The 14,799-nt window shown below is 32.3% G+C and overlaps 4 protein-coding genes across 7 annotated transcripts; 2 read left to right on the forward strand and 2 right to left on the reverse strand.

Moving 5' to 3' along the window:
* Nucleotides 1-52: 52 nt before the first annotated feature.
* LOC115234416 (HSPB1-associated protein 1) lies at nt 53-2,061 on the reverse strand. 2 transcript variants are annotated; one of them, XM_029805474.1, is made up of 4 exons: nt 1,673-2,061; nt 1,183-1,502; nt 857-1,085; nt 53-624 (listed from the first exon to the last, which is right to left on the reverse strand). In XM_029805474.1, exons 1-4 carry the CDS (start codon nt 1,874-1,876, stop codon nt 256-258), a joined length of 1,122 nt encoding a protein of 373 aa, XP_029661334.1. In that variant the 5' UTR covers nt 1,877-2,061; the 3' UTR covers nt 53-255. The 2 variants fall into 2 exon arrangements, with proteins under 2 accessions (XP_029661334.1, XP_029661333.1); XM_029805473.1 differs by having other exon boundaries at nt 743-1,085; nt 1,673-2,057.
* Nucleotides 2,062-3,824: 1,763 nt separating this feature from the next.
* On the forward strand, nt 3,825-5,109 carry LOC115234273 (39S ribosomal protein L9, mitochondrial). Its single transcript, XM_029805224.1, has 2 exons — nt 3,825-4,167; nt 4,340-5,109. The coding sequence occupies exons 1-2, from the start codon at nt 3,862-3,864 to the stop codon at nt 5,057-5,059; spliced, it is 1,026 nt and encodes a 341-aa protein (XP_029661084.1). The 5' UTR covers nt 3,825-3,861; the 3' UTR covers nt 5,060-5,109.
* A 248-nt stretch (nt 5,110-5,357) lies between these two features.
* Nucleotides 5,358-8,711, forward strand: LOC115234272. Of its 2 annotated transcripts, XR_003883901.1 has the most exons (7): nt 5,358-5,545; nt 5,896-6,025; nt 6,122-6,623; nt 6,752-6,961; nt 7,086-7,330; nt 7,414-7,703; nt 7,879-8,711. XR_003883901.1 is itself a non-coding variant. In XM_029805223.1 (6 exons), exons 1-6 carry the CDS (start codon nt 5,490-5,492, stop codon nt 7,612-7,614), a joined length of 1,344 nt encoding a protein of 447 aa, XP_029661083.1. In that variant the 5' UTR covers nt 5,358-5,489; the 3' UTR covers nt 7,615-8,711. The 2 variants fall into 2 exon arrangements, 1 of the variants encoding a protein (XP_029661083.1); XM_029805223.1 differs by having other exon boundaries at nt 7,414-8,711.
* A 796-nt stretch (nt 8,712-9,507) lies between these two features.
* On the reverse strand, nt 9,508-14,319 carry LOC115234271 (INO80 complex subunit D). 2 transcript variants are annotated; one of them, XM_029805221.1, is made up of 3 exons: nt 12,737-14,319; nt 10,677-12,080; nt 9,508-10,556 (listed from the first exon to the last, which is right to left on the reverse strand). In XM_029805221.1, the coding sequence occupies exons 2-3, from the start codon at nt 12,040-12,042 to the stop codon at nt 10,390-10,392; spliced, it is 1,533 nt and encodes a 510-aa protein (XP_029661081.1). In that variant the 5' UTR covers nt 12,043-12,080; nt 12,737-14,319; the 3' UTR covers nt 9,508-10,389. The 2 variants fall into 2 exon arrangements, with proteins under 2 accessions (XP_029661081.1, XP_029661080.1); XM_029805220.1 differs by having other exon boundaries at nt 10,677-12,073; nt 12,737-14,317.
* Nucleotides 14,320-14,799: the final 480 nt, after the last annotated feature.

The raw sequence follows: 14,799 nt of genomic DNA on the forward strand, positions 1-14,799 counted from the left end.
ATGGGAATTTAATATATATTTTATAATTAAAATAACATAATCAAGAAATATGTATTTTAGACATGTATATTAAGAATTAGAATTATATTATAGAAAAACGAGATATCATGTCTTAAATTATTTGATTAACAGACTGGAATAAAACTTGCAAATTTTTTGCTACAGATAAGAATATTTAAAACTATCTGCGTGTGTGTGTGTGTGTTTCTACATATGTACAAATTTGTTAAAAATTAATTGATTATATACATTATATCAATAATGTCTTTCTAATAATACTTGTGCTGCTTTACTAATAACATCTGGATGACATAAAGCATTAATAACAGATTCTAAACATGAGTCATAATGATTAGGATTAGATATATCATCTTCGGATGCAATTTTTTCATCCAGCGAGTATTTTTCTTTATTTCTTTTCAGTCTTTCTTCAATGAATTCTTTAAATTCATGTTCTTCTGCGTCATGTAACACCTCAATATAATTAGGATATTGTTCAGCTAAATCTTCTGCTGTCCATATAGTAGGTTTAAATTTTTTTGAAGGTGTTTCTTGAGGTAATTCTGTTTTCTCATTTTTTTCCTTTTCCTCTTCTTTTATGCATTCAGTGACAACATATTCAATCTATTAAGAAAAAGAGATAGTACCATAAATTAGTTAAACAAATCCTATTTGTATTTAATCAAAAATGTTCATATTTTTTAAAAGATATAATTATTTCTCTTATATAATATATAGTTACTTTATTCTTAAACTGCTTATAGTTTCTCATTTTGGCTACTATTAATTTAACAAGAGCTTCCTTGACTCGTGCTCTATTGTCCGTTTTTAATTTTCTCCATATATTAACACTCACAGTAATATTATCTAAAGATTCCACATAATGCCACCAGCCATTAGGCACAAACAAAACATCCCCAGGTTCAAGGATTATTAATTTTGGTTTATCTGGGATTTTCAGTAAAAGATCTCTCTCCTCCATACTCAAGCAATAAATATCAATTTTACTATATACAGTTGATTCCTCATAAGGAAGTCTAACTGGTATCAAAGAATCACTTGGTGGATAAAGTAACCATAGCTTCCTAGAAAAACAAGCTTAGTATAAAAAAAAAAATATTGAAACAAACAACTGAAGAACATGATATATTTAGAAACTACAAATTAATTTAACAAACAAACCTGCCATGTATTTGTGCCACCAAGTTGTAACCATAGGTATCCCAATGACAATCAGTATGAGCACCTTTGCTTCCGATCCAAATAGTAGAGTACAATCCATTTTCTCCAAATTCTTTATCAACACCGAACTTAAGCCAATTAAAAGACTCGATAATTTCTGGTTTATCACTAAATTCCTTCATATGCTTGTAGTCACAGTAAAGCCACTTATCATATCCTTCTTTTGTCGTATCACCTGTTGCTATAAAAAACTCTCGCAGTGTCAATTTACAAAGTTTTGTAGGAGGACTTATGCGTCGACGATGATGCTGAAGAGTATACTGATAAAAATAGATTGAAAATAAAACCATTAGTCATATTTTCTATTAAACTCTTAATAAAATCATCAAAAGAATAAATACGAAAAATATAAATAAAATAAAATAAAATTGAATGAAAATGGATACATTATTGCAATACATATATATATGTATATATGTATGTAACTCACCATACACTTATTATAATCGCCAACTCGAAACGGTAATTGTTTGTCTTCAAATTTTTCAACGAGATCTGAAAAACTCCAATTGAGCAATTTCCATTCATATGAACCATCGAAATTTCGCAGCATATTCCGAAACAATATAGGTTTTTGAAGTTTTGGTAAAGCACACTTCAAAATTTCTACCGACGGTAGTGAATGACCATCCATATTAAATTAACAATATGATATAAATATTAGGTTTAATCACTTTTTTTACAATCTTAGACTTTTAAATTGCGTGATACTTTTTAAAATCCAATTTTAAATTAAGTATACGCATGGACTCTGTTAAATTACTCCCATGTTTACATCCTGGTTAGGGTGCGTTCGAAAATCCTACTCGTAGGCAGTGATACGCTGTCGTGGGAATAAAGTCGCGCATGCGCACTAAGCAAGCGCTACGTATCCTCACTAATGTATATACTTCAATCAAATATGAGGTATCGTTAGGTACCCCCCAGCGAGAAAAAAAATATGAAGGAATTTGCAAGGAATGTTTCTATCAAAGAATGTTGCAAAGAATGTTTCTATTAAAGATAATACGACACACTACACGCGTTATCACTTCATTACTAAAAAGACGCGGGAAAACTACGCGAAAACCCTTATACGCACCTAACGTTGCAGCTAGATACATCTGTGGTAACGCGTGACGTATAGCTGTGACGTCAGCTTACGCATGCGCACGGTAATTCCCACATGGAAAAAAATCCCACGGCAGCGCATCACTGCTCGTAGGGTAAAGTAGCGACAAAGAAATCTTTGCTCCTGATTGGTCAATAAAATATTCTACTCCATGAGAAGAATTTTTGAATACACCCTTAAAGATAATCTTGATATTAGGTTACCGCACGTACTGCATACAGCGAACTGCATATAGTGAACACTTAAAAATAAATTTTTATTTACAATTCTATTTAAACCGTAAAATTAGATTCTAAACTAATTAGATAATATAGCTACAAGTGTAAAATAATTAGTATATTCTTTTCTTGTCAAATTAACCCTATCTAATTAAGGCTCCTGAGTAGTCGCCGTGAAACTTTGAGTTGACGGTAGCGACATGAGAATAAAGATATTGCGGTAGGAATAAGAACCCTGTCCAACGACTTACCATAATTCTTCTTCTTCTTTCAATTTATCTGGCCGCTTGTGATCAAGGGTGAGTTCCTGAGACTAACAGGGGACGGCATGATCTTGGGGTCACCGAATTAAAAATGGCTTTTATAGTGTAGTACTCTATTAGAAGAATATTTGAGCAAAGGAATAAGATGCAATGCTCAACCATTTCCAAGAAAATGATTTAAACAATATGGCTTTCCTTATATCTGGCTCCGTTATATCAATTATCGAAAAGGCAGTGTAGCTCGGGCATTAAGCGCGTGACTATCACGCATCCAACCCGGGTTCAATTCTTGTCCCTGCCACTCTTTTTCTCATTCTTTTTTTATACAATCTAGCAACAAATATTTATTCATGTAAAATAAAATTAATTTAACTAACTTTTTTTTTTTAATTTGCCCTTTCGGAAGGCAATTTTCTTTTAATTTACTCACGAAACTTTTGTTAAACTTACAACCTTATTATTTTATGCATTCTATTCGATATAAAATGAAGCAAATAAAACGCCATTATTTGAACATAGTTATTATTTAATACAAAATTACAAACAAATGTGTCAAAACTTTTATTCATCCTTGTTATCACTATCATCAACACTCTCTACAAATCGGTTACAACTATTCGGATGATACTTGTAATTACTTGTTGTAATTTTGTATTAAATTATAACTATGTTCAAATAGTGGCGTTTTATTTGCTTCGTTTTATATCGGGTAGATGTATAAAATAATAAGATTTTAAGTTGAATTAAAATTATGCCCAGTTTTGTGAGTAAATTAAAAGAAAATTGTCTTTTGAAAGTGCAAATTAAAAAAAAAAAAAGTTGGTTAAATTAACTTTATAACAAACATGGACAAGCATCGTAAATTATCAATTTGCTTAATAGCATTAGAAATTTTAAATGAAAGCAGTGATAGTTCTTCCGAAGAAGAAGAATATAACATTACATCTAACAATTCTATTTTATTGCATGACGCCATGTTGCACTGTAACTGCTTCATCTTGGGAGCTGCAGTAACCGCAGTAGCAATATGGCTACCATTTATGACGTCATTGATGGAACTAGATGCTGTCGCAGCACACTGCGTGCTAATAGCGGAACAATTTTTCAGCACTGCCAGTACTGGCAGTGTATATCAGAACACACCCTCAGGAGCCTTAACCATTTCATCCATTGCTATATATTATTGAAAGAACTTTCTTATTATTTGGAATATTTTAATAAGTGGAAGAATATAAATATGTTGAAATTTCCGAAATTACTTATGAATCATGTAAAAGCGTTGGCAACGCCTACTTTACTGAGCAAAACAGATTATTTGTCACAACAAACACGGGTAATTTTCTTTTAAATATTATAAATACATAATATAGTTTATATACACATACTCTATATACATATATATTTTATGAATTATGAGATAATAGATAATAGATCGATTTAATAAATTTTTGCATGTACAGCTTGTATAAAATCTATATTTTTATACTATTTGTATATTCTTACAGAATACTTTCATTCTTAAAAGAAGAACTGAAGTTTCTCTTCATAAAACAAAAGCCAAACCGCATCGCTTGAAAAACAGACATTTTATTTATGAACTTGTTGAAGATACAAATACAAAGAGGAAGGAACCGCTTGATTTGATTCTAACTCAATATGTCGCAGGACTTGGTAATGCAGGCACTAGAGTGTCAATGCATCCAAATAAGGCATACCCAATGCTTTTATTACCAAAATTAGCAGATTACGCTACCCCCGAGAATATTGAAAAATATACGAAATTAGCAGTGGATCAACAGGACAAAACACCATTTAGTTCTGCCTCTGTAGAGAGAACAATTAAATATCTATCACCAAAGAGGATATCGATTGTAATGTCGAAAGATGTACCATGGACATTGGAAAAATGGCATATAAGAGCAAGTTTTCGCAAAGTCGGTATTTTTATGCCTGAAGACACTATAACGATGCCCCAAAAACCAATATCTGGACCAAATCTGGATATAGAAGGAAAGGAATTTTATATAACTATCACAATTAATAATCGCGAGCAGGTGAAGGTGAGATGTTCTGTGCATCATTGGACGAGTGATATAGCTAGACAAATTTTTGTTAACGATTTTTGGAAACTACCGGCCGAGCCAATATTTCCCGAGGACAAACCAGTTTTAGACTCTCTTCCTTTCTACAAAAAAAGAGAGGACAAAACAGAGAAAAGTGTTTAAATATTATAATGCAAATTGTAATAATATAAATAAATAATGTTCAACACGAAGAATATGTATAAATATATTTCCTTAGAATCTTAATTTAGATATATCTTGAATTCTGCATGAATCTCACACATTGTGTAATATTATTTTGTGTCTATAATAATACATTCTTGTATAATTTGATGAAAACTTTAATTAAATCATGTATAAAAAAATCTAATCATTCCAATTTTTGAATACTATAATGCTTAAAGTATGTACGTATGTACGTAGTTACATATATATATATCTATCTTTTCCTAGAATCAATAATTCGACTTTGTTATACCTTCACTAGATTAGGAGGAGAACATGTCAATTTCTAGAAACTGATAACCTGAAAATCTATTATAAAATATTGTAAAGGAAGTTGTAGAGTATTTTCATAATATGATATCCAGATATGAGTGAAAGATACTTTGCATGGGATGAAATTTCGGAGGGATTAATTTTATTGGGGTAATGGTATTATTTAAAACACTCTTTAAATGTGACACAGAATTTACTTTGTTATATACTTAAGACGTTAATTTTTTTCCCATAAGTTCATTAGATCATGTTTTTTGCTCTAATTTTTAAACTATAATATTTATTTGTCATAGAATATAATATTGCACAACTTATGTTATAAGTATATATTTTTTTACTTATATATTTTTCAATGAATTTTTATTGCAGTTTTTCATGCACTGTGTTCACATAATTGCTGATTTAATTAACTTTAAAATGCTGTAGATCGATATTAATATTAAATAAGTATCAGCGAATTTTTTCATCCATGCAAATTCTAATTATATTATATTGATTAGAGTGGCAAAGACAGAAGATGAAATTAAGAGACGGAAGAAGCAAGCTATTGCCGATCATGCGTCGAAAATTTATTGTCCACATGCGTATTTAATTCTGAACTATCGGGAAATGTTGAATGATAGTGAAAAGGTGAAAATCAAGCAATACAGCAGGCTGAGATGTGTCTTAAATATTTTACTAAAATCGAAAGAATTTTTTACTCATTAATATCATATTCATTTACAGATTAAATTTCGGAAACATTACCTGAGAAAAGTGATGCCAAACGAACCGGATGTTATTATTTTGCAAGATATCAAAGATCTCGTACTCTTTTTACTCATAACACCCGTCAGTCCCCAATTCATACACTTCTTCCACTTGGCGATCGTTGATCGATTTTTAAGGGCGTTGATCATCTATTTCCAACATTATGTAGAGATATGGGAAGACTTGATGCAGGAGCGGGCCGCTACCATGAAAAAGGCGCCGAATCCATTAGCGCGTGGACATAGATCCCGATACGCTGAGGAGTTGCGAGCCCTTCGCTGTGTCTTAGGTAGAGAATATGCGGATTTAATATTGGGTTGCCAGAGCGGGCCGCAGTATCATCATATGATGGCTGGCAAGAAACGGACGATCACGCAATCGCAGGGCGAGAAAGATTTAAGGATCTTCGAATCTTTGATAAGCACGGCCCATCGAGTCGTATGGATAGCGTTGCAACGCAAACATTACAATTTGATCGGTGAGATATCTGATGAATTTCTGATTATTCATCACATATACATATATATAATCTGTCAGATATCTTAATATAATATCTATAATTATATTTTGAAAAGTAATTATTGCAGCGATATATATTTTTTGCAGAACTAGAATTGCATAGACTACTTCGAACCGAAGCGTACAATACTGCACAAAGGCAAAGCGGTAGTCGACTTATTCAGGATATGCTAGAGGATGATATTCGTATATTGCATGGCTCATATAAAATTGCATTAAAAAGTCGATTACTCCGAAATTCTCCTTTACCTCACGAATTGATATATACGGATTGCGATTATCGTCTCCTATCATTAGGTGTTGCGCTCTACTGTATTTAGTCTATTATTAAACTATAATATATATATTTTTTTATGTTATAAAAAGTTGATAGCTATACTTTGTAGCAAAAATAATTATATCGTTATATTTCTATTTAAAGGAATACTTGACATTGACGTGCGCGATCCGAAAATTGCTTATTTAAAAAATGCTCTTCTTATCGAGGAGGAAATGCTACCTCTAATGGACATTAAAGTAGGCATCCTGGGTCAGAATCGTTCGGAATATGATATAATGTTGATGCCGTACGAAGAGAAGGAGCCGAAAATAGAACCAATAGAAATTGATGCGCTCGATAAGAAAATATTGGAAATGCGAAAAAGTGTCCCTATGGCTAAACTCGCTGTAAGTCTTATCATTCTGATGTATACAGAAATATGAAAATCTTAACTGGATATACAGAAAAATTGTAAATCTCTCCTTCAAAGGAACAAATTCAAAAAATTGAAAGATTGTCTTTCCGCGAGTCTGTATCAATCGAGGAACTTCCAATGAAAAAACTTGAGATATCAACAGAGATATATGACAAGATTCGTCAAATAGCCCGAAAAAAGTGGATTCTTCGAGAAATAAAACGACGCGAACGTAAAACGCCTGATACTTATTCTATAGCAACCACTATAGATTGAGTATCAGAATAGAACATATTGCCACAGAACAGAAAATAATACTACATGTAGAATGTGCCGAGAATTTCGGAGAAAAAAATAAAAAAATGGTACTAATATTGATATACATAAATATAAACTTGAATATCGATTCTAAAATAAAATTAATTATACATTTATACATATACACTGCTTGCTACATTATCTCTTTCGATACAAGAATGCTATGCTGAAAATAAAAATCTGGCTATTTCAAGTAACAATAAATCGATATTTTATCGTTAGGATATGAACAATGAGGATGGATATAAACTGAGTACTAACACAATATAAAAAATATGCTTAATATAATTAGTGATACCTAATCAAGAGTAATGCTGCTATTTTACAAGAAGATACACATATACATCTTAAGCAATGCACTTATGTTACGATTAAATTCGGCATTGTCCTTTGTCCATAAATAATTATTGGTATGTCTACTTACTACCAATATATGTAGTAACAATACACTATATACGACATTAATTTAATCCTCCCCAGATCGACCTGTAAATTATTTTGTTTCCATTTGCATTTACATGTGATAAACTTGTTTTTCGCGCCTTTTATATAATCGCTGATATTCAGCTGAATAGTCATCATTTGAAGTACGCTTTGCTCCTATACGACCCGTTTCGTTTGAATAAGTGACACACATTATCGTAACATAAAAAAAAAAAGAAAAGAGATATTATATCTCATTATTTGGCACAGCGATTTTGATAATAAAAACTAGATTTCAAAAATTCTATCTGTTTGTTATTGCACACACATATTCGCGTATAACAAATGCTTTTCATAGTTTTTTATTTTAATGATAGCTAACTTTCGTAATACACGACACTCAGAGTATCTCGTCGTCTTTTTTCACGCTTTACGATATGTATTAAAGTTATGATTATCCATATTATATGTATGCGCATTTTGTCCATTTTATATTACTACTATTATGTACGGAGTTATAACAATTTACTGCTATGCACATGCGATACTTTAGAAGTCAAATGGCAGTAAATGATTCAGCCATCCAACGCGACGTTTCACACCAATCTAGTTTTACTTTCAGAATCTGTGCCTCTATATCTCGTAAAAAATTCTCTCCTCAAACAATTATTCTGAAAAGTATTTCTTTGAAATATACGTGTGATCACAATATTTCCTTTACTCAGCTAATACTTTACATAGCGTATCATTTTTTCATTAAGGCTGCAAAGCACGTGTCGCACAATTAACAATGTTGAAAAATGAAATTTTTTCGGCACTTTTCGCTAGTTTGCATCTCACTTAAATAGTACAGTTATTCATTCATTGAACATTTGTCTACATGAATATAATACAGAATATGGACAAAGAGAGAGCGATAATATTGATTATGCACATATCATTATATATAGAACATGATTCAATAATCATATTTAATGTGGTTATTTAGTTATGCTACTGCAGTGATCAAATAATAAAAAAAGAACATGTAATTATTTGTATGTTTATATACATATATATATGTATGTTTATATTATATATATATATTTATGTAGACATATGTATATTTTTCTTATAAATTCAGTCGTGTGTTTGTATAAATATTCTATGCACACAGTTTTATGAGAATTTTAAATTGTGTGTGAAAAAATGTATTTAAATATATTTTATTTAAATCAAATTCGGATATATAGTCTCAATATATGATATCTGCATAAGATATTCCAGATCGAGAATCATCAATTTTTCCACATTAGCTGCAAATCTCCATTATTAAGAAAATAATGCAAATCCCAATTTTCACATTCTGTTAATTAATGCACAACTCTATTACGAGACTATTTGCTGTAATAATAAAATGATATATATATATATATATACAATGTTATATATAAACACCAAATATTTCTTCTTCATTTATTACATTATTTGTGTGTCCAATTTTATTTAATTGATAGCTAAATTCTGTGATAAACCACAGATATGCGGTTTGTAAACCAAAATATTTTTTTCACAATTGTAGCATAGTATAATCAATAACAGATAAAATCATTACAAATCAGTCATAAAAATACCTTTGTACCTATTATTCGAGTAATTAATAATTAGCTAGACATTATATGTAGTTCAATAAATATGGGAGCTATTAGTAAGATAATTTAGATAATTCTGCTCTTTGTTTTAGTAAAAATAAACTGTATATAAAAATGATAACTATGTATTTTTCTTGTTTAGTTCATGTGTGTTGGAATCTATTCTGAACCATTTATATGACATTTGTCTATTTTCTTCTCTTCTTTTCATACACTCTGTACTCTCAAAAATGATTGCAAGTATTATAAGTAGTAATTACAGCTACAACAATTTTTCTAAGCAAATTTTTAAAGTGCAAGTTAAAGTATCTGCAAATAAGCTACAAATATATTGCAGGTATTATGATGATGACGTAAAATGTCCGCGATTATTTGTCAAAAAGGATGGAATTCTTGGTTTTTACATTACTACTCATTCGACATAAATCTACCCGTGGTATTGTACCCAATATGTTGTTTATACTAAATTTATAAGTTTGCTATCGTTTTTTTTCTCCTTTTTTTGTTACTTTCTGTATGTCAATCCCTGCCATTATCTCGGACTTGCGTGGCTATGTAATAACAGTCTATAACGCAATCTTACGTTTAGCAGCACAGACACAAACAGTACTTCTTTTCTACGTTACAAGGAACACACGCGAACTTATTTTCAAAAATTATTACATTAGAATTAGTGGGGCTACGAGGCAATATCCGACATAAGCTGAGCGAGCAAAGCCGGCTCTAAAAGTCCATGCGTTTGCCCCATTCTCTCCAAATTTCGTACATCTTTATCAACCTCTTCCAAAGCCCGTTGTAATTCCTCCTCTTCTTCTCTAGATGGTTCATAATCTCCATTCCTACCCTCTACAAATTAAAACATCTTGCAATCATCTCTACTATTTTATGAAAAGAAATGTAATAAATCCTCTAATCTCTTGAAATTTACAAAGTATAGAGAATAGAGATATATAATTATATAATTACCAATAAACAAGTCGTTGAAAGCATCTGGGGGCAAGTTATTGAGCACAGTGCCAAAGTCATGTTCAGCAGAATCCAAAGAAGCGAATACTTCGTTATCTCCAAGTTCGACTTTAAGGCCTCCACTCAATCCCCCAAGAGAGCCTAATCCCAATCCTAGATTTAAGTTAGACGAATTTGAACTTCCTTGCGGAACATTCAAGTTATTTAACGTCTTGGTATGATTTTCACTACAATTTATTTGGCTCATGTAATGATTCTCCTCGTGCATCAATGCGGCTCCCTTAGTCTCTAGTTTGTTCGAGGGCGGCCGTTTGCGTTTCTTCGGCTTAGATTTAGGTTTAGGCCTTGCTGGGATGGTGGGGGAAGCTGGCTTTTTACGGGCTTTCTTTGGTTTAGACTCTTGGATTTTACGGTGATAATTGTCTCTCTTTCTTGCGTGTTCTGGGCAAAGAGGTAATTCGTGCGCGACATCAAACACAGGAACACAACACTGTGTGTTGTCACTAAATTTGGCAGTGCAATGCTCAAATAAAAGCTGATCTCCATTTAACATAATATGGCGGGAACAATGCCGGGTACAAGGCAAAGATGTCTGTTGACACCCTTCCGCTCCGCATAGTCCACCAACTAACAACGGTCCATCGAGCGCCTTACTCTTACTTGGAGATTCGCTCAATGCTCTCGCGGTAGAAGCAGGATCTACGAAAGCAGCCTCCAATAAACATCGAACCCTTTGCCGTAGCACAGTTTCAGTATCAGTTCCATTAATACGTAATTGAAGTAATTGTCGTTGTAATTGCGAACGTAGTTGAGACAACCGGGCTGCACGATTTAGTGTTGTAACGGATTCGCCGGAGAACCAATGACGCTGATAGATTGTCATCTCATCTTCGCTCGAATCGCTATCGAATATCTCATCCCCAGCTTTAGGATAGTACAACAGAGTATGGTCCCGACTTTGCTTTCTAGATTTTAATCTTTGCACATTTTCAATATGTCGCTGTTTATGTTGAACTACATTAGAAAATTTCTGATCCAAATTCTCCCTAATACCAGCTTCAATATTTGTTTCCGTCGTAGCATTAACTCCAATGGTCTTATAGCCTGTGTTTTGTACAGGCGCTATCCTTATTCTCTGCTTCACGCATTTCCCTTTCGACTTATTGTTTTTACAACTTTGCATTACTTCAGAATTTGTAGATGGAACCACTGTGGCGGTATTTCTTCCCGCGGCAAATGGTTCTGGTTCACTAAAAATGTACGGATCAACATCTTGATGAGCCTCAGTTTTCAGCAAAGCCTTCAAGCGGTCCGAAAACTTCAATTTATTGTCCATGTTTGAGTTTTCGGAAATAGGGACCTTCATTGATTGCTGCTACTGTCCAGATCTGTTCCACCTGCATTCTTAAACTCTCCAAATCAACTTTCTTCCTATCTAGATAAAACTTAGTTCACGCTATATGCCAAGATCCAAGTATAATACAAGTTATATTATTAATTAAAAGTATAATACTGAGTATGTACGTAAAAAATTAAAAAATATGTTTTATTATATTGTATCACAGATATTTGTTGTTATATTGACCAAGTAAAAAAATCAAATTATTATTATTGTTTGCTTGTATTATTATTTGCTCGAATAATAACTTACAGCAAAAAGTTACTATAAGATTCAATAAATTAAAAACTAATTGCGCGATACCTCAGTCACACTTGAGTATATCAATGCATTATATATCTAATATATTATTCCCCTATATATATTTATATCTATAATTAAACAAGTCATGGAATTTGCATTAATTAAACTAAACAGAAGATTTGCGAAACAAACATGTCAATTTGCAATATAGCGATAATAACTTAATGTATGCTTACAAAGTATAAGATAATACTTCAATTGTAAGCGTGTATACATATCAACATTGCTTTAAAGCTATACGTCACTATAAACTCAGGTCTGCGTATCGCGTATATGCGATTGCGAATGAAAGTTTCCTGGTTCGAGCAGTAAGCGTGAACTTAGTCCATTGCTAGATCAGGATAAAAACAATCCTTGCCTCTCATAGTAGTAGTAGTCTACATCCAACATGCCCTAAGCATGCTTGAGCAACTGCGTCGCGCATCGGGCAGACGTCGGGACGGTGAATACTGCCAGATCTCTGCCTTTCGACGATCTCAGACGCGTGACCGGAGCCATATCATCGAGCGAGATTTCTTCACTGTTGACATAAGCACATATACACGCGACGTCGCTTTGATCAACGATGCGTTTTTTTTTGGTTAGGTTAGCTCGTTACATCGACAACAGTACACTGTTACAAGCGCAGGATACAACCCAGTCCTTCAGCGACGTGGACAGAAGTATCCCTCGTACGAGTCTCCCAGCATATTCGCGCTCGGCGACAGATTCAATCGCTCGCGATGATCGTTATCGCGAGACTACACCTGTATCAGTTCCGTGGTGGACTGAGGTTGGGACGACAACGGAAATCGTTCCCGATAAAGATGTCTCGCCGATCAGGCACGCGCGGCACGATCTTTTTTTTTCTCGAGAGAAACTCTCTCTCCTCGGACAATAAAGTACGAAATAGTTTCACGCAAAAATTTCAACATTCATCGATAATAACATTAGAAAGACATGTCAGACGTGCGGGGGAAGCAAAATGGCGGCCGGGGTGCACACGAGCAGCTCTTCCCGGAAGCTGAAAAGTCCCTGAATTCGCGACTGTATCGCTGCGGATTCGGCGATTCTACTGTTTCCCACGTCGCACGGAAAGTCGATTAATTTTTGATGATGCTATGAGCGCGGAATGTATGACAAACAAAGGCCTGCTGTACGCGTGACGGCAGCGAGAAGGGATCGTTTTCCGCACTTTACAGATTAACATAACATAACCTATATATACACCGATTGACGTGCGCGATTTTTTTTCATATCCACGCGTACGATAAAATACGAGCGGCTAGGAAAACATACATACAAAGAGATTGTTTGTGTATCGATAGCAATTGATCGGATTCATTATATTATCCTACAACTACGTCTAACTCAAACTTTTCATTCGTTTCAGCATAGTTTGCGCAAAATAGCGTAATAACATAACAATTAATTGATAATGAAACTACGAAATGCGCGCGCGTGTTATCCAACTGTTGGTATTATTTTATACATTTTGATTATATTCGCGAGAAGATACCGAAAACTACGCGCTATCGTCGAATTATCAAATTTTCTCAAATTTTCCGGATTTGAGAAAAAACATTAATTGTTTTATGCCAAATAACCATAGCTAGATTGAGAAATCTATTAAAAAAAAAAATTACGACTATATAACGATTTTGCAACCTCATATCTACTAATTTTATACAAATAATTAATATATAAATATCGCTAATTGAAGTATTTAAATTGTTATAAAATGTACGTGTGTTATATCACATATTCATTGCGTAAAGAATTTGTGTATGTGTACTTCTTTCAAAAAATTATTTTTTCCGCAATTTGCATTGGCAAAAAAGCGATTCGACTATTGGATTTTTTCACGATTCACGTTTAAATATAATAATCATTCCAGATTTTTCTTGTGAGCATCTATCATATAAGAAATATATGATTATTATAAAAGTATAAATTGCTTTAAATTTTTATACAATTTACAAGATTACAGATTATTATAAAACTAATATATGCAAAAAAAAAAAAAATATATAAATCTAATAAGACTAATAATTTAAATAAAGATAAATTCGACGAATAAAATTAAATATTTTGAAGTTTGATGAAATTTTTATCATATATCAATTAATTTTGGTGTTTAAAAAGCTATATAACCTATCATGTTATTAGAAAAGTCCAATATGTGTATGTCTTCACTTGTTGATAATATAAGAAATTTTATATTGCCAATTATAATGTTTTTTTGTCTATTATATACACAATTATTATTTGTAGTATTTATCAAAATTAATAAGTTACATAAAAAAAAATCAAGTTGTAATGTATTTTGTAATATATTAGAATATTGTTTTTTGCATTGTATCATAAAAAATTTATAAAATTATATAAAATTTATATATATAATGCAATATATTACTTATTTTATTTTTAAGTAAAACAAAA

Source organism: Formica exsecta, unplaced genomic scaffold, assembly GCF_003651465.1.
Source record: "Formica exsecta isolate Colony F162 unplaced genomic scaffold, ASM365146v1 scaffold2, whole genome shotgun sequence".
Taxonomy (NCBI): Eukaryota; Metazoa; Arthropoda; class Insecta; order Hymenoptera; family Formicidae; genus Formica; species Formica exsecta.

Coding starts and splice junctions, on each gene's coding strand:
- LOC115234416 (XM_029805473.1), bottom strand. CDS start 1,876: ATGGATGGTCATTCACTACCGTCGGTAGAAATTTTGAAGTGTGCTTTA. Junction 1,503..1,672: donor GCGATTATAATAAGTGTATG/GTGAGTTACATA, acceptor TATTTTTATCAG/TATACTCTTCAGCATCATCG. Junction 625..742: donor ATAAGCAGTTTAAGAATAAA/GTAACTATATAT, acceptor TTTTCTTAATAG/ATTGAATATGTTGTCACTGA.
- LOC115234272 (XM_029805223.1), top strand. CDS start 5,490: ATGAGTGAAAGATACTTTGCATGGGATGAAATTTCGGAGGGATTAATT. Junction 5,546..5,895: donor GAGGGATTAATTTTATTGGG/GTAATGGTATTA, acceptor TATATTGATTAG/AGTGGCAAAGACAGAAGATG. Junction 6,624..6,751: donor CAAACATTACAATTTGATCG/GTGAGATATCTG, acceptor TATTTTTTGCAG/AACTAGAATTGCATAGACTA.
- LOC115234273 (XM_029805224.1), top strand. CDS start 3,862: ATGGCTACCATTTATGACGTCATTGATGGAACTAGATGCTGTCGCAGC. Junction 4,168..4,339: donor ATTTGTCACAACAAACACGG/GTAATTTTCTTT, acceptor ATATTCTTACAG/AATACTTTCATTCTTAAAAG.
- LOC115234271 (XM_029805221.1), bottom strand. CDS start 12,042: ATGAAGGTCCCTATTTCCGAAAACTCAAACATGGACAATAAATTGAAG. Junction 10,557..10,676: donor TTTCAACGACTTGTTTATTG/GTAATTATATAA, acceptor TTTAATTTGTAG/AGGGTAGGAATGGAGATTAT.